Source organism: Thunnus albacares, chromosome 1, assembly GCF_914725855.1.
Source record: "Thunnus albacares chromosome 1, fThuAlb1.1, whole genome shotgun sequence".
Taxonomy (NCBI): Eukaryota; Metazoa; Chordata; class Actinopteri; order Scombriformes; family Scombridae; genus Thunnus; species Thunnus albacares.
In genome coordinates, this window is record NC_058106.1 from 16,293,648 (window position 1) to 16,318,277 (window position 24,630).

Consider the following 24,630-nt stretch of genomic DNA (forward strand, 5'->3'; position numbering starts at 1 on the left):
ACTGCACTGTCTCAGTCTGCTTGTTACATTCCTTTACAATGACTTCTCCAGTCATCTTAAAGGACAATTATCTTTCTGTTTACCAGCATCATTAGAGGGTTGAGCTGCACAGCCAAACATGTTCTGCTTCATCTGAGAACATCACCCAGTCTGACGCTCATAATTAATGACTGCTGATACTAATCAGTGGGATTTGAGCAGGAAAAGCTCTTCAATGCCACTTGAGATTACTTCACTGTCCTGTATAAACCTAGTGTTTGTTTTTTAAATTTTAAAGTTTAAATGTTTAAAGTTTCTGGAGGGTGGAGATAAGATTTTTCTTAAGCATGTTAAAGCTGTACGATAACATGTCAAAAATTAATTTACATCTGTGGGTAAACCAGTTTTCAAGAAATGGTGACAAATTCCTGACTTAATGCAGATAAAAAAGTATTCATCTGTAATCCTTATGTGACCGCAGTCAACTGTAATTGAGCTAACAAAGCTCTCTGTGTTGGTCACATAATCTTGTTCCATCTAAAACACCCAAATATGTTTGCCGCACAGAAACAAAGGATTCATGTACTGTTCATTTTGTATCTGAAGTATTAGGAGCATACAGCCCAAACAGTAAGTCAGTCCAAACACTGAAGAAAGTATTGGAAGGCCTTTTAGTGGCCTTTTAAATGGGAAAGTAGGTGAGTTTACAAAGGAGGAAAAGGCAAGACAACAAAAGTGGAGGGATCAGAGCAACCACTTCCAAGTTTTACTACAACCAGTCTGCTTTAATGACAGATTGACAACAATTTTTAAGCATGCACACATATTTGATTTATAAAAACTGTTGTTTTTGTTTTTGTAAAGGCCTTTTGAGGGTTGTGAAGGCTAAAGGAAGGGTGATCTTCTATGAAATGAAAGGAGTGTATTTGGACAGATAAACCACCCAAAGGAAATCTGTTCAAATCACAATAATAACCTAAATTATCTGTTTATTAGTATAAAGATATGTTTGATTTTGTGACTTTCCTTAGAGGTGAAAATCACATTTATAGTAATTTTTAAAATGTATTTGTTTAAGATTGAGAAAATCATCCTTCTACTAAGAGCATACACAGTATTAACTTTAATTTCAACAGAAAATCAATTATCAGGAAGTCTTTTATTATTTACTGATTACACTCCTATAATATATAGATGATCTTGTGAACATGGTTGGTCTTGAGGTGTGTGACTGTGTAGCTAAAACAGAACATACAGTACTCAGCAATCATTTTAGTTTATACAGATCCCAGATTAGATATTTAATTATATTGATATCACATCTCTGACCTCCTCTTTATCATCTGCAAGCATTCTTCCATAAAATGTCATCAGTCACTTTGTACACTGTGTTTTTATTCCAACCAGCAGCTGAGGATTTTTTATTCCAAGAAAGTTTTTTTTTTCCCTTGCTTCCCTCCTTGTCCTTTGTAAAAAGTGATGGATAACTTTTCAACTCTTATCGTTTCCTCTGTCGTCTTTCAGAGCTGAATAGTAAGACTGTCTGGTTGTCTTAATGCAAATCAGTAAAACCCATTTCTGGTTTATGTTAAAAATCCCAACAGCTGTCTTACCTCTTTATTCTTTATCTCTACTCATAATTCCTGGTTCCTGTTCGTTGCTCACACTCGATGCTGTTTTTTTTATCCCAAATCAGCAAATGATGATTTTTGATCTCATCCATACTCCTCCATCACAAAGGAAAATAGATCTCTCTGAGTACAGCAAGCAAATAGATGATGATTTTTGCTATTGAGGGGTGCCTCTCATCTCTTCTACTCTCCTTCTTCATAAAGGGTAATGGATCAGACAATCACTTTCAGACCGGATCTATTCTGGACCATCAATGTGTCGGCAGTCCTCAAAACCATCGCCCTTTTACAACCATCAATACTAATAGCATCATCTACAGACAATTATTCCCATCGAAGCGCACGGAACAGCGAACAAATCAAAGCCAAATTGGATTATGAATGTAATGCAGTGTAATGCCCCCTCGAGAGTCAATTGATCACAGAGGAGAGACTCGTCAATCGTTGATGTCTTGGGGAAACCTAGGAACTCTGGCAATGACAACTGTAAAATTTAGATATTTGTATAGTCTTTTTTTGTATAGTTTCATAACTCAAGACAAAATTTCGAAACACGCATTCCCTCAAAATTAGGTTCTTGAGGTTTTTATCTCAGCGGCAGCATTGATGCTTCAGAACATCCTGATGGGCTTTCTGGAGGAAACAGCAGATCATCATTTTTCTCCGTCAACATTATGCACCATTCTCGGAATATTAATACTTTTTTGTTTTCCATAAATTGTTCATTCAGGTTCTTACTCCAGGCTTTCTCATGTCTAAACATGTGAATTAAGGGCACATCTTTGAGCAGGGTCAATACTTAATATGTTAAATCTTAGTTAAGATCAAGATTATTTACCATGTAAAATCACATATTTGCCCTTTCACCTTTAATTTTATGGCCACTTTACTAAAATTATTTTTAGCCAAATAGGTTGTTTTCCATATGCGATTATTGTTATAGGAGGGCATGTTTCCATAAATGATAAGTTTGTTTACTTGTGATTAACGATGCTTCTTAATGCTGAATGAATTTAGGGTACTTAAGGTCAATATTTACCACACTGAATCTTACTTTAGATAAAACAGGTTTATAACCATATGCAATCAGTGCAGTGATATGAAAACCCTGTAAGTGCTTGTTTCCATAAATGCATGTTAGTCCATTCATCTTATCTATGATGCCTCTGTACTTGAAGTCCTACAATGTGACTTCCTACTCTCCTTGTTCATCTTTGAATTAAGGAATCTGTGCATCTCAGTTAAGACTGGAATGCGTTAGTCTGTGGAAAATAATGTATTTAAATGGATACTGGTTCAAAACTGATTATCTAGTCCTCTCTCCTCATTTGTAATTCCTCAGTATTTGAGCCTGAAATGGGCTGATTGGAATGAGGATGATGGCCTGCTCATATTTCCACTAATCCAGATGTATTTCTTCAACCCACAGTAAATGAAGAGAGATGAAACATCACAAACATTTTAGAAAAAAGAAGAAAAAATGAATTCAGAAACAAATAGACTTGGATAATTTCCAGATACGTCTAATACAGTACATTGCTGCAGCACCACTGCAGCAACTGAGCAGGAAAGAGGGAAATGTTAAATGATACAAATTATTTTTCCTTAATTAATATGATTGATTGCCAGGCACTGACGTTGAGAGGAGAGGGGGAGAAATGTGTGAAGGGAAAGTTTGCACAGACATCATTAGTTTTTCCCCATTTAAAGATTAATCAGAAGAGGCTGGGCTCTTTAATTCTGTCATTTGTATATTTAATGGGCTGCTGCAGAATCTATGGGTGTAATTAGCTAGCTGCCGCGCTCTCATTAATACGCCAGGCTCTTGATTAATGCCAGCAGAGAGCTAACATGACTGGAGTTATTCGGGTTATGTTGTGTAGATGATTACACACAACCTCCTCTGTTTACTGAGACAGAGAGAGGAGAAACAATACAGTATCATATGAAATAATACTACCTAATATATAAGAGTCTATTTAAAACTTTAAATGGCTGAATATTGCTGCTTGTTAATGTTACATATTGTGGAATATATCAAAAATAATTTCTGTTTGCGTAGGCACAGATAGAGGAGAAACAGTTCAACATTCAGAGTGAACAATAAACTCAATTTATAACAGTCCATAATAGTTTTTAATTAGTAAAAGACTCGATTTGAACCATATAATTATCTCACTTAACAACTCTAGAGTTGATGATGTGGGTATAATTGGTTTTATGTACTTGTAGGTCATAAAATGTATTCTTTACAGTACATTAAGTAATATATCACTTATGAAAAACCATCCTGATTTTGACATAACAGCACTGTGAAACAACACAGGTTAAGTTTAATGACAAAGGTCTCTAAAAACATTTTTTTTCATACTGCTCAGAGGAGAGGCCGGGCTGATTTAATATTGTGCATGCATGCTATAGATTACACACAGGCTATTCCTGTAAGCCACCTCATACCATAATACGAATGGTAAATGGCTGCATTTGTGCAGTGCTTTTATCCAAAGCACTTTACAACTTGCCTCTCATTCACCCATTCACACTCTCACACCAATGGCAGCAAGCTTCCTTGCAAGGTGCTGACTGTCGGGAGCAATTTGGTGTTCACTGTCTTTAACATGTGTGCAGGAGGAGTTGGGGATCGAACTGCCAACCCTGTGATTAATGGATGACCCGCTCTATCACCCGAGCCGCAGCTGAGAATTAAACGATTTACAACATTTAAAATATTTATTTTACATTATACATGCCAGGTTTTTGCATGTTAGCTGTGAGGCTTAAGGATAGTGATGTTGTTTGGTCAGTAGATTTGCTGGTTGATCAATCTGTTCAACACTTCACTTACAGCAGGATATCTTCACATTTAATGGCCAGGTGGGATTTGGTGCCCTTTTTTTTGTGACTCAGTCAACTTTTGTCCATCTCTGCCATCAAGTCAAATTTGTCTTTTTTTTTTTATATAACAAATGAGCAGGCAGTCAAACAGGGAACCTTTGACCTTTACTCTATAGACATTATCCAGGCCAAAGTTTCCACAACATGAAATATCAGAATGCAGTGAGCAGATTGCCATGAGCACATTTATGCTCCCCAGAGGATGAACCCTTTCATTTTAGATACTACACGATGATTCACCCCTCTCAGGCCAAAATGTCAACCTATGCTAACAATATCTATAATCAGTTTGACAGCTTGTTGAGCACATTCATCATCCCTGGGGAATAAACACTTTATATTAATGGCCCCATGGTATTCCTTTAGTGCACTCTGTAAGGCAGACTGTTGCTCAACACTAGGCTGTTTCATTTTTGTGTCACTTCTTTCTAACTCCAAACCCCAAGATTTTTTTTGTTTTCAAATTTGTAGTCTTCAGTCTTCAGTCCTAACCAAAGTGACATCACTTGATTGTGACTTGAGCAATCAGACTTTGCTTTACCCCCTCTGGAGCCACAAATGTTCCGCTTTAATAACTTGCAAAAAGCAAACTTAGTCACTAGTCCCAATAAATTGATTTTTAAAAATAGGAAAATATTGGGCTACTGTGTATTTTTGGCTCAACTTTCTACAGGTAAAAAATAATTATGTTTGAGAAGACAGATTTTTATTATTATTTTTTGCGCGTGATTGAGCTTGTTTGTGTCAGTGAGGTTTTGGTACGTGTTCTCAGGTGCACAAATACATGCTGGTAGATGCTGTTTGTGTGACTGCACCGTGCAAGTGTTTGTCTGTGTGTGTGTGTGTGTGTGTGTGTGTGTGTGTGTGTGTGTGTGTGTGTGTGTGTGTGTGTGTGTGTGTGTGCTTGCATGCACTCTGTATGTGTAACAGAGACACCTGTCATGATGTGTGCTCAGGTCTGTTTGTTGATGGCTCCAAAGTGGTTGTCAGTGTGAAGTAGCACAAGTCCTGTGGGGAAATCTGAACAAAGTAATGCTGAGCACGAGCAGTGTCACTTAGATGCTGTACATTTGGGCCAAACACCTTGCCCAAGCATGTGTTGACAGTCTGTCCCTCCCTATCACACAGACTCAAATAAACATACTGTATATTATATGCAAACAACAACAGTTGTTTATTGCCTTACACATATCTCTTCAGTAATTTATAATAACCACATACTGTATGTACAAAATGCTCTTTTCTTTGTGAAACATAGATCAATACACGACATGCTGTATTCATGTGTACATATAAACATATACATTAATAGACACATTAACCTATCTCTCATTGCAAACAAGGTCAGAGGAACAATTACAGTTATCTGTAACACCATTACTACTGTTTGGTAACTGTAAACCTAAACTTAAAGCTGACTATATACCTGCATAATTTATCCAGAGAGTTTCCTTATAAACACAGCATTGCATAATGAAACTCACAATAGAGTTTCTGGAGTTTCTGGAGTTTCTGGAGCTCTGGGTCTACCTTAAGACAGTGGAAAAAAGCCTAATTCATTGCAGCAAAGTTCAGGATATTGTACAACATTTCTTTACATGAAGATATACCAGGTTATCATCATTTAGCATTTAATGTCTGACCATTGCACACAGCTATTTTGTATTGTATAAAATGTATATGGACTCTTGTGCTGAGGCATATATGATAGTGATGGTGCTTCTCCAAGGTCAAATCACATGAGTGTGTGTCCAGGTCCCATGGGCATGTCCCCTGTGTACATGACTGGTTATGAGTGATAGACTACATACTTCCTATGTCTGCATGCAGTATATAAAGTACAGTGTAATGTTATCTGTAGTCTATTTTACGATGGATAACTGTTTACACCAGATTACAACAGTAAAAGAGGAACAAAAGTAGGATACATGAGGGGCAGCAGAGTTGGGAGCGAAAGAGGTAAAAGAGAATTGATGGTGCAAAAAGAGAAAAAAATATTCAGAGGAGGCATTAGGTGGAGAAAAGGAGAATAAAAAGGTCAAGAAAAAGAAGAGGAAGGTTAAAAGCAGAGGGAGGAAAGAAAGAAAGGCACAAGAGATCAGGAGAGTGTGACAGAGAGAGAAGGTTAAAGGGGGATAATGTAATGTCAGGTATCTGTCATGACTTCACTCATCTCAGTGGTGACAAGGTCATGAATGTAAATGACACATGCCTGCATGATGTACAGAATGCAAGTCTGATGTAAAGAACATCTATGCCTGGTTTCAACTGTATACTACTTTGCACTTTATATACATGTAGGCCTGTTTATAAATGATTAACTGGGTTAAAAGGTTTGATTTTGTGTACTATTGATAATCATTGCATGTGCGCATTGCAGAGATGGGGCCATTTTAAGAAAATATAATATATATATATACTTATCCATTCATTCCAGATTCAAGTGTGTTTCATTCATTTTCTGATTTTTGCTAAGAAAAATGCAACAAATTCCTTCCTGTCAGTCTCTCACATGAATAGTATGCCAGTTTATCTTCTAAATCAGTTGTATTCTAGACTGAAATGGAAATGGCAAACCTGAACCTTCTTGTAATCCACATCTTGATGTTAGACAAAAGTAAAAATAATCAGTATTAGACCCTGTTATGTATAATATGCATACACTGAAACCGGCATCCATACTATTTGTTAGAATCACTTTCCATCACTACTCTACTATTTCTGACATCCATGTATGCACCTCTTACCTGTGTATATGCTGCTAGAGGTCCTGCTACAGTACTTAAGTGACACTGCTGGTAGACCTAGAGGTGAAAATGTTTGTGTATGCGTATATGGGCACAAGTATTCTAAGGATGTTGTATGTATTACAGATTGTTAAATGCTCTGAGATTAATTTGTGACTTTTGGCTTAATAAATAAAATTGACAAGTACAAGTCACTGTATTTATTATACCAGCATATTGTGTGTAACAATACACCCGTCAAAAAACAGACCCAAGGTAACAACATGGAAAATATATATTCTTATTTGAAATAGTTTGAAAACTGGGAGCTTGAAATGGCTTATCTGTATTCATCTTGAGTTGGCCATGTAACTGTTTGACTTCTTTCGATGTTAAGTAAATTCACTCTCTAATTATTTTACTAACACCGGTTTCTGATGAACCCTGGACTGCCTCCATTCAACTCCTCAGATCTTCCCACACTTCTGTTCCCTACAGGGACAGATAGAGTTGAGGAAACGCACACGTATTCACAGACACACACATAAAAACGCATGCTCTGTGTCGCTGTGTGGATCTAGTAGTGGATTAAGATCCAGTCTCTGATCCACAGTAACATGACAGCACCGCATGCCGGAGGAATTCTCTGTTCTGTGTGTGTGTGTGTGTGTGTGTGTGTGTGTGTGTGTGTGTATTAGAGGATCTGGTCTCTGAACCCATAAGTTTCCCACATTGCTGAAGCTTTGATTCACAATATGCATTAAAGAGGAACTACACACTGAATTATTTTTTACATTGTACAGATAATCACATAGATTCTTGTTGGCATATGTTATTAACACAGGTGATTTTTCCAACAATACACATAATGTGTGTGAAAACTAGCCTTTCTGCTCAAATAACCTTTTCTGTGTCTGCTTGGATTTGAAAGTTTAGTTCAGCCTGATTCCTCGGTCCTTCCCAACATTCACATACTGTAATAGTGAAGACTCTGAGGTCTGTTCTGTATATCAGCTGCTGTACCAGGTATAGATAACAGAATGCTGCCTAACTGTAACCGCAGTCTGCGCCTCTTACACATAGCTGCTGTTGGCTTCTGCAAGCCTAATAAGCAACAACATTCATGAGAACATACATGAACTAGGGATTTATTCCTCTTCTGTAGCAGTAAACACAACACATTGGCCGGCTGATTACTGTATTCAGAGCGTAACACGATATTTAGGGTTGACGAACAGTAATGTTAAATGCAGTAAACAGCAGGGTTACAGCTACTGTATGTACTGACACTCCCCCTCACACACACACACACACACACACACACCAGAGAGCCTCTGGTTGTAGATCCATTAGCTCAGTTACAACACAGGTACCCAGACAGAAACTCTCTCAAAGGGCCATGAATGTGCTTCTAGTGACTGTCAAAGCTCCAATGGACTCCCAGCTGTCTTTCCAGTGCAAACATGAAGAGTCTGACAATAGCTCCATGTGGCTGGTTAGCACTGACTACCAGCTCTATATATATGTCCCTAATCATGCTACTCTGAGCGGCGGTCAGTCCGTATCCCCTGGACCCCCTCGTCACGCACTACATAGTCACGAGACTATGCCTCGTACAGTTGTACCTCCTATCCTTTGTTTAACTTTCGATATTCAAACATTTTAATGTTTTCTTGTGATTTAGCCACAGACCTTCATATAGAACAATGTTGTACAGTAAACTGAAAATGCAGGGGGCTACAGGCTGTAATCTTTCTCCTAAATCAGTTACCTTTAGTGTAGTGATTTAGAGTGAAACTTGAATGAGTTTAAACAATGTTAGGATCCAGTTATATTTCCATTTCTTAAACAGTTCCATTTATTGTGTTTCAATCTATACCTTAAGGAGACCCCACTCAGTCTTTTAATTACTATATGATTCCTATAATATAAAATGGAAGATTGTGGTTTTAAGAGATGAAAGCAAGAGATTACAAGCGAGAGCTGTTAAAAATGTTGAAGCAAGTCTGTCTACTCAGGCTTTTCCTCTGAGGTTCATGTTTTCCCTAAAGTATCTTACTGGTAAGATTATCCTGGACGGTTGGCTTATAGTGGAAATGAAGTCAGCTTAGAGCCTTAGTGAAGTTGGGAAACAGTGAACTTGATGGAGATGTAAGAAGAAATACATTAACACATTCCTTCTCTTTCTCTTTTTCTTTTTTTTTTTCTTGTAAACGGGCATATATTGTACGGTATGCTTGACTTCAGAGCTCTCTAGTAGACTGACAGCAACCCAGCAGGCCTGGGGTTACATTATCCCCGTAGTCTTTATGGGGTTCCCCTTGCATGACTTAGAAAAAAGTCTGGTGGGAGAAGAAAGGAGCATATACACACATAGTATCTGTGTTGATTATTGTATTATCATTATTTTATGACAAATTAAAGACCTTGATCATTTATTTCTGTAGGTTGGATGGTAAACAGTGGCTGCTCTCTGATTTCTAAATATCTTTTACTGAGCTGTGCTCTGATAACAGCTCACCCCCAAATGTGTCCAACAGAGTTTAAAAGGTTGAAGTGCTGTTTTAAGCCTTAAAATGAACATATTACTTGGTTCCTCCATTTGATTATATTGTATATGGATCTTTTTTTACAACAATTCTTGTTCAAGGTTTTGTCCAAATTCATTCCTGAGAACAAATTCAATCTTTTGCTTTCTCTCCCTCTTTCTGTCTCTGTCTCCACACATACACCAGGTGTTGAGTTGAGTTTCAAGACTCGATCCCCGGATGGCCTGCTACTCTGTGCCCTCTCTCCAGGAAATCAGGAAGAGTTCCTGGCTGTTCAGATAAAAAATGGACGCCCTTACTTTTTGTTTGACCCACAGGTATGTAAAGTTTTTATACTTTTGAAGAATGTGAGCACAGAGTGGTCAGGGAGATGTCAACATCAGCCTGATGAGTTTTAAATGCATTAAACTGTAGCTCCAACTGGACTTTCTGGATCATATTTCATTATGTCACCAGTACCTAAAACAACATTTCCCCCACCAATGCAGCCCCTTGCATCGTTTTAAACAGGGCTGTTATGGGTCTGAATGCAGTCTAAAGCAACTTGCAGAACTTGCATCTCCATGTAGCTTGGATCTCTTTAAACAAACACCTGGAGCTGCAGCAAGTGAACTGTTATTTACGGCGTCATATTGACATGACAGCAGAACATGCAAACATTTTATTCAGTTTGGAGTGCACTACTGTCCTTAGAGGACATTTCATTCATTTTGTGTTCCCATCTCATAAATCTTTTTCATCCACACTCTGTCATTTGTTTTTGTTTCTTGGTTTATTTCTAATCACTTTACTTACTTGCTCACCTTCACCTGTCTTTTTTTTTTCTTCTGATCCACCTGTCTCTCTGTCTTTCTCTCTTTTTCTTCTCTTTCCTCTCTCACTTGCTCTCATCTAATAAATGGGATCTGTAGCCCCTCATTGGTTTCTGTCAGGGAGACAGGGAGAGGGGAAAAACTTTGAAAGTGTGTCAACGTTTGAATTGGACTGCAATTAACTCATTCCCTGCAGTCACCACGCGTGAATACCAATTGCAAGCTAATTAAGCTTTGCACCCTCATACACACACACACACACACACACACACACACACACACACACACACACACACAGCCCTGCGTCCCTTATCCATCCATACAGACACATGTACAGGGGTTAAAGAGTCAACGACTTCGATGATGAAAGTGATGATGGGAGATGATTACACATACTTCCATGAGGCCACCAACTAATTACACACTCAAACAAAAACACACATACACACTTCCACTTTCTATCCTCATCAGTATCACTATCCAATACTTGTTATCACAATGTCTTCATCAAAATGTAACTATGGGATATATCTGTGTGTGCAGAGGGGTGCATTTAACTGAATAGATCCTTGCTCATGTGTGTGTCTGTGGTTATGTGCACTGCCGTATGTGTATGTCTTCTCCAACTGGGTTGATTCCTTTGTTTAGGCTAGTTTGGGGTAATTAACAGTGGGAGTGGTGTCACGGCTTATTAGTGTTCCCCTAGATACATATAGCTGGGCCCATTACTTCCCCCTATTAGCCTGTTGAGCTAGCCTAATGGGATTACCAGTGCAGGGGGGGTAATTTAGCATGACACAGGAAAGTGATATGCTCATAAATATGTGCACGTGTGAGCTGCCACACATACACACACATACATTGAAGCTCAGGAGTACTCAAAAACAATCCCTTTCACATGAAGAGGAGATAGACCAAAGCGTTGGAGTTAGCTTACTGATACAAACTATTTAACACACTTGCTGAATCACACAAAAACACATATACTTAAAGACAGGTTTCCAAGCAATGTCATCAGTGAGATGCGCACACCCGGGGGGCAGAAAACAAACCATAATGACTGGCAAGCTGCAAAAGTAATAGGTGGAAAATGTTCATTATTACAAACAAGGAAACCTCCTGGTTAGCTCAGAGTGCAGAATTAGCTGTTATTATTATATGAACGATCTGGTCAGAGTCCTAGATTTTATGACGGAGGTGGATGGTTTTACATTGAAACTGCAAAAAAACAACAGCTCATACTGTTACTGTGTGTTTAAGGCTGTTTAATGAAGAGCATCAAAGTCTGTCATATTCTGTGATCAATCCTTTGATTAGTTTGACATTTAGAGTTTCTGTGTGTGACTCGTTGACAGCTGTGTAAACTGATTACTGTGGACTAGAATAGAATCACTTTTACACTTATAATTTTTCTGAGATAAAAATCCTACAGGTGTCTCTTTTCATGATTCTGTGTACTTCTTTAATGACGCAGTTTCTTATCAGTGAAGCTTTGCCTGTGTACACCACAGTCCAGTCTCTAGTATATTTTGAGGAAACAGCAGGATTTTCCTACATGGTAATATTACCAATATAATAACCAGAATAAGTGCACCTGTGCTCTTAATTTGTGCAGCAGTCAAACAGCAGGAATTTCATGTTAACATTTTGGGACACACATTTCTAACTACCTGTAGTGCTTACTTTGAATAGTCTTTATTAGTGTTATCAACTACTGCTATAACTGCTATTAACTGCTGTTTCTATATTCTTGACTCTTGACTCTTTGTAAATGAGAAACATGGTCTATACCTGGTGCGAGGGTAGAGCAGACAGAATCTGCAGATGAAAGCCTCCGACTCTTGTAAAAGGCACTGCAAGAAGCCAAACAACATAACATCTCCAGTCCTGGTTTATTCTTTCCACTCGTACTGTAGTAGTAGTTGAAAATGCCAGCTTAGTGTGGATAGAAGGTCAAAACCTTCATAAAAAGATGAATTCACTAAGATTGCCATATTCTATAGTGAAATACAGTTACAAGAATTGGAAACAGAAAACAGGTGGGAACCTCAGTAGAGACAGTGAGAGAGACAAGGACACAAGGAGACAAGATAGATGGAAAAAGATCTGGATGTCATCTGATGAGAGTGACACACTTCACCCAGTGTTCCTCTCCTGTCTATAGCCATAAGAGATTGCCTTCAGACACACAAAAGCACACGCACGCGCACACACACACACACATACACTTAAATACATGCGTTTTTGTTCAAACACACATGCTCACATTCTGTAGGGGGCTGCCAAGTATAGCTGGGAAAGCCACAGGGGCAGCACTTTGGATAAGAGCTATTTATTTGGTGTGTGTATGAACTTCCAGTATCACACACTGTATATTAAAGAGATTGGGCATTGGAGTATTCTCACACAACAGTGGACACTCACTTCAATCCAGTGCTGTACAACTCAAGTGAAAGCTACAGTGATGACACCACCATCACCAGTGGGTCTTGGCTTAAGTGGTGTGTGTGTTTCATCCAACTATTTACTCTTTCCACACATAGTGAGTGGCAGGGCTTCAGCTTACACTATATGTTGCCTGGCAAACTGAAAGTGACTCCCCAGTGATAATTCAATTGTGTGTGTGTGTATGTGTGAGTGAAAGAGAGAGAGATGATGACTAAGTGAGAGGAAGGTTATACTCATGTACTTTCTGCCCATGTTTTCCTTGAATTGTAATTATAATTGTAAAACATTTTGACCAGAAACCCGGTCTAACTAATGTGAAAGCTGGCAAAACTGATTACTTGTACTCAATCAATGCGGTTAGCACGATAATATACAAAAACATTTTTCCTATTTTCATTTATTTATTTTTAGTTTAGGAAGGTTAAAATTTGTTGGAAAGGTTTTTCTGAGCACTCACAGATTCAGTCAATGCCTGTTACCCATCCACACCGGAGCTTCACAGTAAGGTCCAAAACATGCTCCATGCAATAATGTAACTGCAAATGGCAACACCCGGCCCAGCTGGCGGAAACACGCCACCCTAGTGAACATACTCAATATGCACTCTTACTCACCGGTTAAGGTGATCAATTTAAGTCCTCAAAGAAGTTATATTGGCTACTTAAAGCTAATCAGAGCATTTCCATGACCACAGTAATAAACAAACATGGCATCCACGGAGGAAAGTGTACTGCTGTGCTCACTGCACTGAAGACAGAAAAAAAGAAAACACAGAAGACGCGATGTGTGGCCTTTGGATTGCTCATGGAGGAAGGACACAGTATTCCTGTCTGAATGAAGAAGTGATAATGTTCAGCTAGAGCTTTGTCAAACTAGTCGTCATGGTTGTTTTTTTTAGTGAACCCAAAGAAAGGGCTCAGCTTTCTCTTGTTGTTTCATTCTATCGCGACCTTGGCTGCAACAGACAGACTGCAGCTTGCGCTTATGTTGCCTTAAGAGTTTTCAGGTGACACACTCCAGGATAAAACAACGCATGAAATCAGCCTCGCAGAGTTCGAAGCGTGTACATTTTCATAAGCTTGGGTCGATCATGTTTCGGGCCTCAAACCTTTACCAGTCTTCTACCTGTCAAACAAATCTCCTTGAGCAGTTGTGTTTTAAATGCCTTGCTCAGGGACACTTAAGTAGTAGTTTTACGGAGAGTTCAGTGTTTCCTAGGCAAGGAATTGAAATGGGTGTGTTTGTGTGTCTGTGTAAAAGAGAGAGAAAGAGGTAGAGAGACTCCTCATCTGTTGTCTTGTTAAGTAGAGCTGTCCAGCAATGGTAGTAAAGATGTCAGAGGCTGATATACTCTGGCATTCATTCATTTATTGATCCCATCATTAAATCTTCATCACTGTGTGTGTGTGTGTGTGTGTGTGTGTGTGTGTGTGTGTGTGTGTGTGTGTGTGTAGATATATATTGTCAGTGCATTTTTGTGAGTGTGCACTGATCTGTTACTCATGTTTTACTACATTACTCTTTGTAACTTGCTAAAAGCTGATCACAACAATGATGTCATACTTAATAGGGAGCAGAGAGCCCTGTAACAACACTTTGATGATTATATGTCCGTGTTCTTGTCCTTTTGGACGATGGTGTGTGTATTATGTGTGTCATCGATCCATAATGTCTAACCTTGTTCGCACAAGAGAGGGATAAAGAAGAGATAATTTAAAATCTTACAAAGTAAGCATGTTTGATTACGCTGTGATTTGAAAAGTGGTCTCTTTAGAGCCAGAGGTCATCTTAGATTCAGGTTAGCAATTACTATAAGACACATAGTTGTTAGACCTCTGGTCAGAGTTAGTAAATGGGTTTAAGTCAATTGGATGTCTTCACAACACCATTAATGTAAATGTATTTAAATTCTTGTCTGTATTATGGGTTTATGTGTGCATGTGTTTGTGTGTATAGGGCTCAGCGGTGGCTGTGAGTGTACAGGGTGATGGAGGGCGCCGCTACAATGATGGACAATGGCACAGCATCATAGCAACAAGGCGAGGGGCCGTGGGAACAATCGTTGTAAACAATCAATACAAAGGTAACTCTTCTCATATTCATACTGACCACAGTGTGTATCTCCCGTTTGTGTAGGTGTTAATGCAAGTGTATTTATGTTCATCTGCAAGTATGTACACATGTGCTTGGATGTGCATAGTGTGTGAGACAGACAAGTATGTGCATGTGTGTCTGTTTCTTTGTATATAAATCCCTCAGCTGTTGAGGTATTAGCCAGGTTAATCCCAGCCACTCTGTGTCTGATGAGAAAAATACTGCTTCACAAACACACAGAAACAACTTAATTTTCTCAGTTCAAATGTGTAACTCATTCTCTGTCTGGGGAGAAACTGCATGAGCATAGCCCTCCTCTCACTTACACCATATCTACAGCATAACAGCAGCAGAAAGTAGTGCTTCATCTGTGAGTCTACACATGGTGCGTTCAGGTACAGTATGGAGTGTAGGTCACCTGCGTTTTGGCAGCACTCAGAGCCTAACACACAAAACGTAAATATATAGATTTGAGGCATAAATATCATGCTTTGCGTCACATTTATGTGCATAAAGTGTGAATTAATTGTGAGCCATTACACATCCTGTGTATTGATAAAAGAGAGTGAGACAGACAACTGAAAAATGTGACAGAAACACCTTCTGTGTAGACACGTCGTTAGTCTCAATCACTCTGCTCTTTCTCTTTCCGTTACCCCCCTTATGTTTTTTTTGTAATGTCTCAGTCCCCTTTTATTCACTTCTCTACAATCACTTTAACTAATTTTCCCTAAATGCTCTGATTCCATCTTTTCTCTTTTATTCCCTCCTTTTTCCACACTATTACTTTGTCCCCTCACATTTACATGTAACAACACTATCCCACTTCCACCTCACTCCACCACCACCGCCACCAGGTAGTGCATCAGCTTCCAGCGGCAGCACCATTATTGGTGAGAACACGGGGGTGTTCATTGGAGGGCTACCTGAAGACTTCACTCTGCTAAGAGAGGATTCAGGTGAGTCCATCCCCACCCACTGTGTTTTTAGATTGGACTATTATATACTATTATTCATACTTTTTAAATTGATTCAGTTAGTTGTGGCTGTCTGAACCTTGCTTGGCTATTTATTTTCTTTTTATATACTTTATTGATTATTCAAAGAAGTGGAAATGGTATTTTCTCAAAATGTCCACTCTTTTCCATAAGGCAGGTAGTGTCACTGCCCAGGATTACAAAGAAGTTTATTATCTTCCTCAATTATAATTCAGCAGGTATTGTCACACAGAGGAAATCAAACCTCAGTACTACTAGATCAACCTCCTACCTTTATGAAATGTGTCATCATTCTCATATTCAGATATTGATACTTGGAACTCCTGGTCATCCTCATGAAAGGCATTGCAACTGCCGCTGACAACTTTTGAACTTGAACTCAGTATTTTAAGGCGTTTGGAAGCATGAGGTAAGAACTTTTAGAGTGACAGTTATGGTTTTATTTTTGTCTGTCTCACCAGGTGATGCCCGGCTGATGCGACAGGGTTTCTCTGGTTGCCTCAGAGACGTGAGTTTTAAGATGACTGACAGCCCCTCAGAGGAATGGAAATCTCTGGACTGGGCAAAGGCCACTAAGAAGATGGCAGTGTATGAAAGATGGGAGGGATGCCCTACTCAAACTGTGGATGGAGCCCATTTTCTGGGTCATGGTAGGACCTTGTTGATTGTTGTTGATAGTAGTAGTTATGATGATTGTTTGTTGGTTTATTCCCTTGTTTCACAAGATGCACACTAATTGGTAAAGAGATTTGCTTCCATTAGGAGTGTAATGATATTGTACACTGTACCACAATACACAATACAATAATTAATTTGGTGTACTGTATAAACTAGTAACTCTGTGCTGTATATCTTAACAAGATGCTTATTAAGTGTAGCTGCTGATGTTGGTGATAATGAGGTTGTTGTTTGATGTTGATAAATATGATGATGATAAGTTAACTTGTCTCTGTGTGAAGGAGCAGGGTCATAAGTGTAGACTTCCTTCATTATTGCTTTGTAAATGAGCCCACTCATCCAGTCCAACATTTTAACCTTAAAGATGACCTATTATGCTTTTCCTTATTTTCAGTCCTATATATAATGTTATAATGTTGGATGTTCATATTAAATGTGGCCAAAGTGTCAAGTAATGAGCTAAACCTATGTAGAGGTTATCCCTGTGAGCAAAAAACATCGGCTTCAGACTGCTCCAAATGCTCAGTTTTCAACATTTTTTTTCTACTTTCAGACAGCGCCAACATCGATTTGTGACAGATTTCTTTATATGGTCATCTGCTCCACGCACAGTGCGCAAATTCACTGCTCTGTTCCACTAACATTATGGTGGTTTTTCATTGTTTTGGGGGTAGTCACACTGAGCCAAGACTCAGGTCGAGCTGGCAAGCTGTTTTTCCAATACACAGCAGGGCAAAGTAAAATAACTTGTTTACCTGTTGGAGGTGTGCTGATCGTCTACAGTAAATTCTTCAAGATAAAAGTCTCCTGTTGTTTAGTCATTTAAAAGCTTTTAAAATGAAGCAGTGAAGCAGGAAACATGGGATTTGCATCAGCAGTAACTTTATACAACTCTGATATGGCTGTCCCTCGGCAGGCTCCCGGAAAGCTGCCCAATCAGAACAGAGTGGGCTCATCGGGAGAGGGGCCTTAAAGAGACAGGATCTAAAACTGCCTGTTAAGACACTGGCTGAGTTAAGGGGCTGCATAAAGGGCCAGTATAAGATAAATAAGGAGTTTTTTGAACTCTGAATCATGCAAAGCTACTTTAGTGGAGTCCCAGAATAAAAATATAGAGCTAGAAATGAGCATAATAGGTCCCCTTTGAATATGTCACTTATTTTTAATGTTACTTATACATATTACTTGAGAGAAAAGTTTTCAGGTCCTCTTGATAAGTCCCCAAGAATTTTCCCTCTGTCGTAAGCCCCTAGCCATGTAATAAAATGATTTGAAATGTTGTAGGTTATTATTTCCTCTTTTTTTCAGGTTACTTGGAGTTGAGCAAAGACGTGTTTAGTGGGGGAGAGGACTTTGACATTTCTATGGATTTTAGAACAGACCAGCTCAATGCACTTTTGCTCTTTACATACAACACACAAACTGAGGACTACATGCTGGTAAGGAGCACACACATATTTAAATTGATTGTTTAAATGCTGAAAATACTCAAATAAAATTCTAGAAATACAGGACAAAGCATTTGTTTGTGATAATTGATTTATCTGTGTATATTTTTAGGTGGAGCTGGATGCCGGTCTCCTGTCCTTCATTTTTGCCTGTGAAGGTCATGTGACTGAACTCAGCATGTGGGTGGGGCTTAGCTACTGTGATGGAGACTGGAAACAGCTCTTACTGGCAAAACGTGGCTATGTTATCTCTGCTGCAGTCAATGATTGGGCAGAAGAGACAAGGGGAGTGGGAGGAGCAGGGAGGCTGAGAGTTGACACACCATTATACGTGGGGGGTGTGCCCACTGAGCTCATACATCCAGCTCTGGACAGCCGAAGTCACAAACACGGTGAGATATGTGTACGCACAAAGTCTTATGAAATAATGGTGCACCCAGATGGCTTAAATTATACAGATAACATCGTCATCACATCCAGCTTAGAGATAGAATATGGACATGCACAACAGACAACTAGAAAACTTCTATTTGTAATTTTGTACATGCATGTTCACACAATCAAAATAGCAGGAGTGCACCTGAGAAGTGTTTCATTCGGCTGTGATTAGTTGAGAATTTAGTTTTTGCCTGGTTTCCCCACCCTCATATACATTTGCCTGCAGCTGGTCAAATGTGGCATTTGATAGCTTGTGGGTTTGTTGTTTTTGGTTTTCTTCTATAGAGTTATACAAAAGAGAGCACAGGTACTTACAGGTCATGTTTGCTTTTACCATAATTTACCCTCTATGCCATTTGGCAAGGGTACCATTAAATCAACCGACCAGGAGTTACAGCTTAATTTTAATTCTACTGGTTACCCTAATTATCTAAGAGATGTAAAGGATTGAGTTTGATGCATAAGGATAAAGGTGTTAATATAAAAGTGGAAGAAGATATTGCTTATTTAAAAAAATGAAACAATGTAAAATGGAGACAAGCATTTCACAAACTTTTCAAAAAGATGTACTCACAGTCTCATCCTTTCTCTGTTCCCTTTTCTCTCTTTCTCCTTTTCTTTTCCTCTCCCCCTCCTCTCTCTTTCCCTCTCTTCTCCTCTCCTCTCTCACAGGTCTAGGAGGTTGCATAAAGGGTCTCACCATACGAAGTGATGAAACAAACCCTCCTGTCAGTCAAACTGTTAATCTCTCTGCTGCCTCCCGCCGTTCTCTTAGAGTCTACTTAGACGGCTGTCCCACCAGTGAAAGCCGGTACAACTGCAGAGGAAACGATTCAGTGTTGGTCTTTACTGGGAGAAAGACACAAGCCACAGATTATAGTCTACAGCCTTTCACTGGTAAAGATTCACAGTAAACATATACACAACTACACTAATATGAGTCAGTTGGCACTCAGCAAATAAGCAGTGTTGGTCTGTCAACGTTATTAAAATGGGGAGTTTCCAGTTTTGCTGCTTAAATGCCAAGTCTCACATTATTTGCATTTTTGACATTATTGTGTACATACATGTATTTCCATGCACTGGAACCCCCCCTCCAATAGTTATAGTAAATAACAACAAAATATGGCTCCAGGTAGTAACAAAGAACCACATTATATTGTACCATAAGTTACTGTAGTTAGATAAGCCTATCATTATGCACAGACAGGGATTTCAGTGTTTTGTAAATCAAAAAAGAAAAGATTTTGTCTACAACTTTTAGCATATTTGGTGTGATTCACATTAATATGTGGGGCATTATTGTGTTTTGGGACCCCACGCTTCAATGAGGATAACTTTTGTTCCCCCTCAAATACAATGTGGACTTTTAATTGATTTAATCAAAATCAACAGCAGCATCTCTTTCCAGTGTGCAATACAATAGAAGTGAATTTATAATCCAGAAAATAAACTGTTCAAAGTTAGGGAGGTCTGTTGACATAGGTTCACCTCCGCTAACAGTATGTGTCAAAATAGAATCTCACTCCAACAGGTTGTCGAAAGTTGGCGACCTTACATATTTTCCAATTCAATTTTAATCATTTATTTTCATTCTCATCCCATGTCTCGTCCCCATCCTAAACCCCACCTTCCATGTACATAAACACACCAGAGTACTTGTACAGGATTGTGGCCTTGGCTGCAGGAGGTTGGGCAGCAGGCCCTTGGCAGAGAGGACGCAGCAGAGGTAAAGGTAAGACATCTCTCTGGCAATAGTTGGTGTGTATTTGTGTGTATTATCAGACCAAAATGTTTTACAGCCAGAGATGAGATATAGCAGACCGATATCATAACAGTAATACTCACATTCACACACACACACACATGCATGCACACTGGGAGAAACACAATTTCAGTAACACAAACATGCCGATATGCTGGAGGTACACAACAACATGTGTATGTAAATTCTCTATGTACGATATAAAGCACATTACACATTGTATTGTTATTTCCTTTGAACATCTATCTGACATACTTTAATAGTGGGAGAGGGTGATAAATCTCTTTAATACATTAATACTCCAAAGCGCGTGTGTTTTAACATGCTGTGTGTGGGGGCGTGGGTGTGTGATCCCCTGTATGTTTGTTCTATGTGCTGTGGGATCTAAGTCACCAACAAAAATGTGAGGATTTTACTGTGATTAAAACATCACAGTATATCCTAACCAACTTTTGGCACATTCCACAAGGAGTAAACGTTCCCGCCTGTTGACTTTCTTCTATGGTGTTTCTCTTTGTTCTTAAGAGATTTTGGATATAAAAGCACTAATATATTGTACAGTATGTGAGACTTCTCCAGGGCCAGTGATATTACGTGTGCCCGACGGTATGAGAGATTGATAAGGCCTCTATAAAGGGCATCTCAGTAAAAGGCTGTTAACCCAGAATGGCCTGTGTGGTCCCTTGTGTAATATAAAGCTGCTCGTTAGTAGTGAACGATACACTGGTAGGTCTGCTATGCTATGACCACAGAGAGGAAAGGAGGAGAGGGAGGGAGGGAGGAAGTGTTAAAAACATTAAGAACCGAGGGAAGACAAGGAGGATTGAGGATGGGGACTGAGAGGAATGGTGGGAGGAAGGGAGGAAGAAGGAAGTAGTAAAAGTCAGGGAAAAGGGAAGAGTGGACAGCAACAAGGGAAGGGAGGATATAAAGAAAGCTGCAAGGTGACTGAGTAATGAAGGGAGGATGAAGAGGATAGATAAAAACAGGAGGACATAAGAATAGCTGATGTGGAGAGGGAAGGTGAGGAAGTTTATGACTGACAGGAAAAACAAAAAAGTTGCAGGAGAAAGAGAATGAAGCAGCTTCCTTGTAGTGAACTTATTTATCACTAAATACTATGTGGTACACTCCTACTGAAAACCAAAACAAAAGCACATGAGTGAGATAAAAGAGATGATAGACTAACAAAAATAAAATAGATATAAAATATAATAATTGATAGAATCTTTTCTTCAGATCGCTGTTTATATATGCCGTTTGATACACAAAAATATCTGGCCGGCCCTGCTGTGTTTGTGATGCTCCCTTTCTGACAATTACAAAAGTTGACACTAATCCAGTCCTCTCTAGGGCTAAGTCCAGCATAGGTGAGGGACAGAAGGATATAAAGAAACATGGAAGGATGGATGGAGACAGAAAATGAAGGTGGTGAGGCAGTGAGACAGACAGAGAGAGGCAGGTAGGTATGGAGGGAGGAAAGGAGATGGACCATCTTGAACGACTGAGGATGTCAGAGGGAGAAAGAAGGGGAGTGCTACAGAGAGGGAGGGAGGCTGATTGCTGTGAAATATAGCTCAGAATGAATGGCTGGCTGTATTAAATCAGTGCTGAAAAAGTTACTACTCTCATAAATACTATTTATGCTAATGGTGAGGTGTGATTTACTGGGCCTATTAAAACACAGAGAGATGGGGGGATGCCTTTTCTTTAACCTCATGTACTCCCGACCTGTTGTTTTTTCTTTTCATCTTTTATATTTTCTTTTTTTTTTTTTTTTGCTTTTATTTGATATCTTCGTTTTGAGTTTTGTTAATTTCTTATATCTTTCTTTCTATGGTTCTCTTACTTGTATTATTACTGTATGTATTGTTTAGTTTGATGGTTGTTTGTGATTCTTTTATTTATTTATTTATTTTGCTGCTTATAGTTATTTATTTCTCCCTGTCTTGGTTCACAATATTCTTCTCTTCACATTCTCTCACATCTTGACTAATCTCTCTCTCTCTCTCCTTCTCTCTCTCTCTCTCTCTCTCTAGTACCTGTGTTTGTACCGCCTCCTATCTCAGTTCAGAGTTTGGATGGTTTCAGTGCCAAGGTGAGCTGGTCTCCACCTACAGGTGACATCAGAGGGCTGATTGACAGATATGAGTTGAGAGCCTACAATAGAGACCAGGCAGAGGCACCAGCTATCAAAGCCATATACCTGGCAAATGGAAATTTCACAGGTAAAACAAACCTTTGATGCTATAAAATATTTGTATATGCTGTACATACATTAAATGACATTGTATACTTTAAGTTTTGCTACTTATTCCATATAATCTCACCTAGGGCACCAACAAGTGAATAAACATAGAGAAATAAACTGTGTTTTGGTCTGTAAGAGCCAGGTAAACATCACAGACAAGTAGCAGCAGTTTCAACATGGATAATTTAATTTAACTGAACTTGCATCTGTATTCTTGTTGAATTTATTCCAACTACATTATTTGTAGGTTTCCTGCCATGGTCATGTGAGAACTTTAAGGGCATTGTGGCCCTCGGTAAAACCACATTCACACTGTCTATTTCTTTCTCTCATACAAACACACATACACACACACTGTCCTAGGTAACCCTGTTAATGTCTCCTTGGCAAGTCCCCAGCTTTAGGAGACTGTCTCCATTTGGAACAAGACACTCAGGACTACCCCAATGATGTCATACCCTGGCATCGCTCCTTTTCCCTCTCTCTCTCTGTTGCTCATTTTTCGATCTTTCCTCACTTCATCTTTTATACTGATGATGATGTCTGCGTCCGCTGCTGCTATTCGTCCCTCCTCTCATCCACTCTGCCATGTCTCCAGGCAAATATGAAGATGAGCTCTCTGTCTCCGTCTTTCTCAGTGTCTCTCTCATTCCCTCCCTCTCTCTTTGCCAGACATTAAGTCCACCGTGATAAGGCTTCTTGTTAATTTATGATGGCCTCGACACCTGACTGCAGAATTACACCAATGGCTAAAAAACACAGAAAGCAAATGAGGGTGTAATGGGAGCGGAGTGGGGCCCTGGCCCTTAATTGAATTAAAAGACATGGGTAACAGAGAGAGGGAGAGAGAGAGAGAGAGAGAGAGAGAGAGAGAGAGAGAGAGAGAGAGAGAGAGAAAGGAAGGAAGAAAGCAAGAGAGAGAGAAGAAAGTAAGACAAGTAGAGGGTGATTGAGGGTGAGGAGATTTGGAGGGGGTGGAAGAGAAGAGGGTAGGTGTGAAAGAGTGACTGAAGAAATACGGAGAGGAGTGGAGAGGGCCGAGACAGCTAGCACAAAAAAACAGCACTATGAGATGACTGAAGCTTTACAATGAGAATAGACTCTCTTCATTTGCCAAATCCAGGAAGTTTGCTTAGCAACAGTAGCACATGGACAAGTAAAGCACTTTAATTTCACTATTGAAGCATGTTGACACATACCTCAGTAACAAGAGGATCTAACACACAGTTAAAGGGAACAGTAAAAAGCATTTAGTCAGGTAGGGTGTTCAGTGTGATTGGCTGACATATCCACTCCATGGGTTTTTTGAATAGTGGAGCTAGCCTACTAGCTCTATGTGAATATATTCACAATTTACATACATTCCTTGTACAACAAGTAAAGAATATATTGTTAGAATGAATATAATTTTAGTGTTAGGTGCCACAGTCAGTTCTGCTGTGGATTGAGACTTCACAAACATGTAGTGATACCGTTATTATTGGACAGCTGCATCTACTTCCACAGCCTCTAAGCTAAAACCACAGCTGAAGCACACTGAATACATTCATCTGCAGATACACAGTAGTGTACATTCTGTTACATTAGTGGGTAACACAGTACATGCATACTGTAAGAAAACAAAAAGAAAAAACACTTTCAACATTTTCAAATATTGTCTCTTTGGCTTATGTTAAAAAGTGTACAGTCCACAATATTTTTCTGATTATTTTTGGGCCTTTATAGGTAGCACCAGTAGAGAGATTACAGGAAATGAAGGAGAGTGAGAGATGCAACACAAGTCCACAGCCAGACGCTAAGCGGTTCATGCTCGTTGTCTCAACCTCAAAGCCATAGGGGCACGCCACACAATAAATTGAATATCTCTTCTATGAAACACACGTGTTATGACCTCTCACTCTTTCTCTCACCGCCTCCA

The 24,630-nt window shown here is 39.2% G+C and overlaps 1 protein-coding gene across 5 annotated transcripts in view; it reads left to right on the forward strand.

The window, feature by feature from the left end:
• ush2a (Usher syndrome 2A (autosomal recessive, mild)) overlaps positions 1 to 24,630 on the forward strand; it is a 237,482-nt gene that overhangs the window by 88,357 nt on the left and 124,495 nt on the right. For all 5 annotated transcript variants that reach the window (XM_044346023.1, XM_044346054.1, XM_044346031.1 and 2 more), the window contains exons 30-38: positions 9,967 to 10,097; positions 14,997 to 15,123; positions 15,992 to 16,093; positions 16,594 to 16,782; positions 18,119 to 18,249; positions 18,371 to 18,650; positions 19,369 to 19,593; positions 20,351 to 20,431; positions 22,501 to 22,689. In XM_044346023.1, coding sequence (XP_044201958.1) covers positions 9,967 to 10,097; positions 14,997 to 15,123; positions 15,992 to 16,093; positions 16,594 to 16,782; positions 18,119 to 18,249; positions 18,371 to 18,650; positions 19,369 to 19,593; positions 20,351 to 20,431; positions 22,501 to 22,689 — 1,455 coding nt within the window. The remainder of the gene's footprint in view (positions 1 to 9,966; positions 10,098 to 14,996; positions 15,124 to 15,991; positions 16,094 to 16,593; positions 16,783 to 18,118; positions 18,250 to 18,370; positions 18,651 to 19,368; positions 19,594 to 20,350; positions 20,432 to 22,500; positions 22,690 to 24,630) is intronic.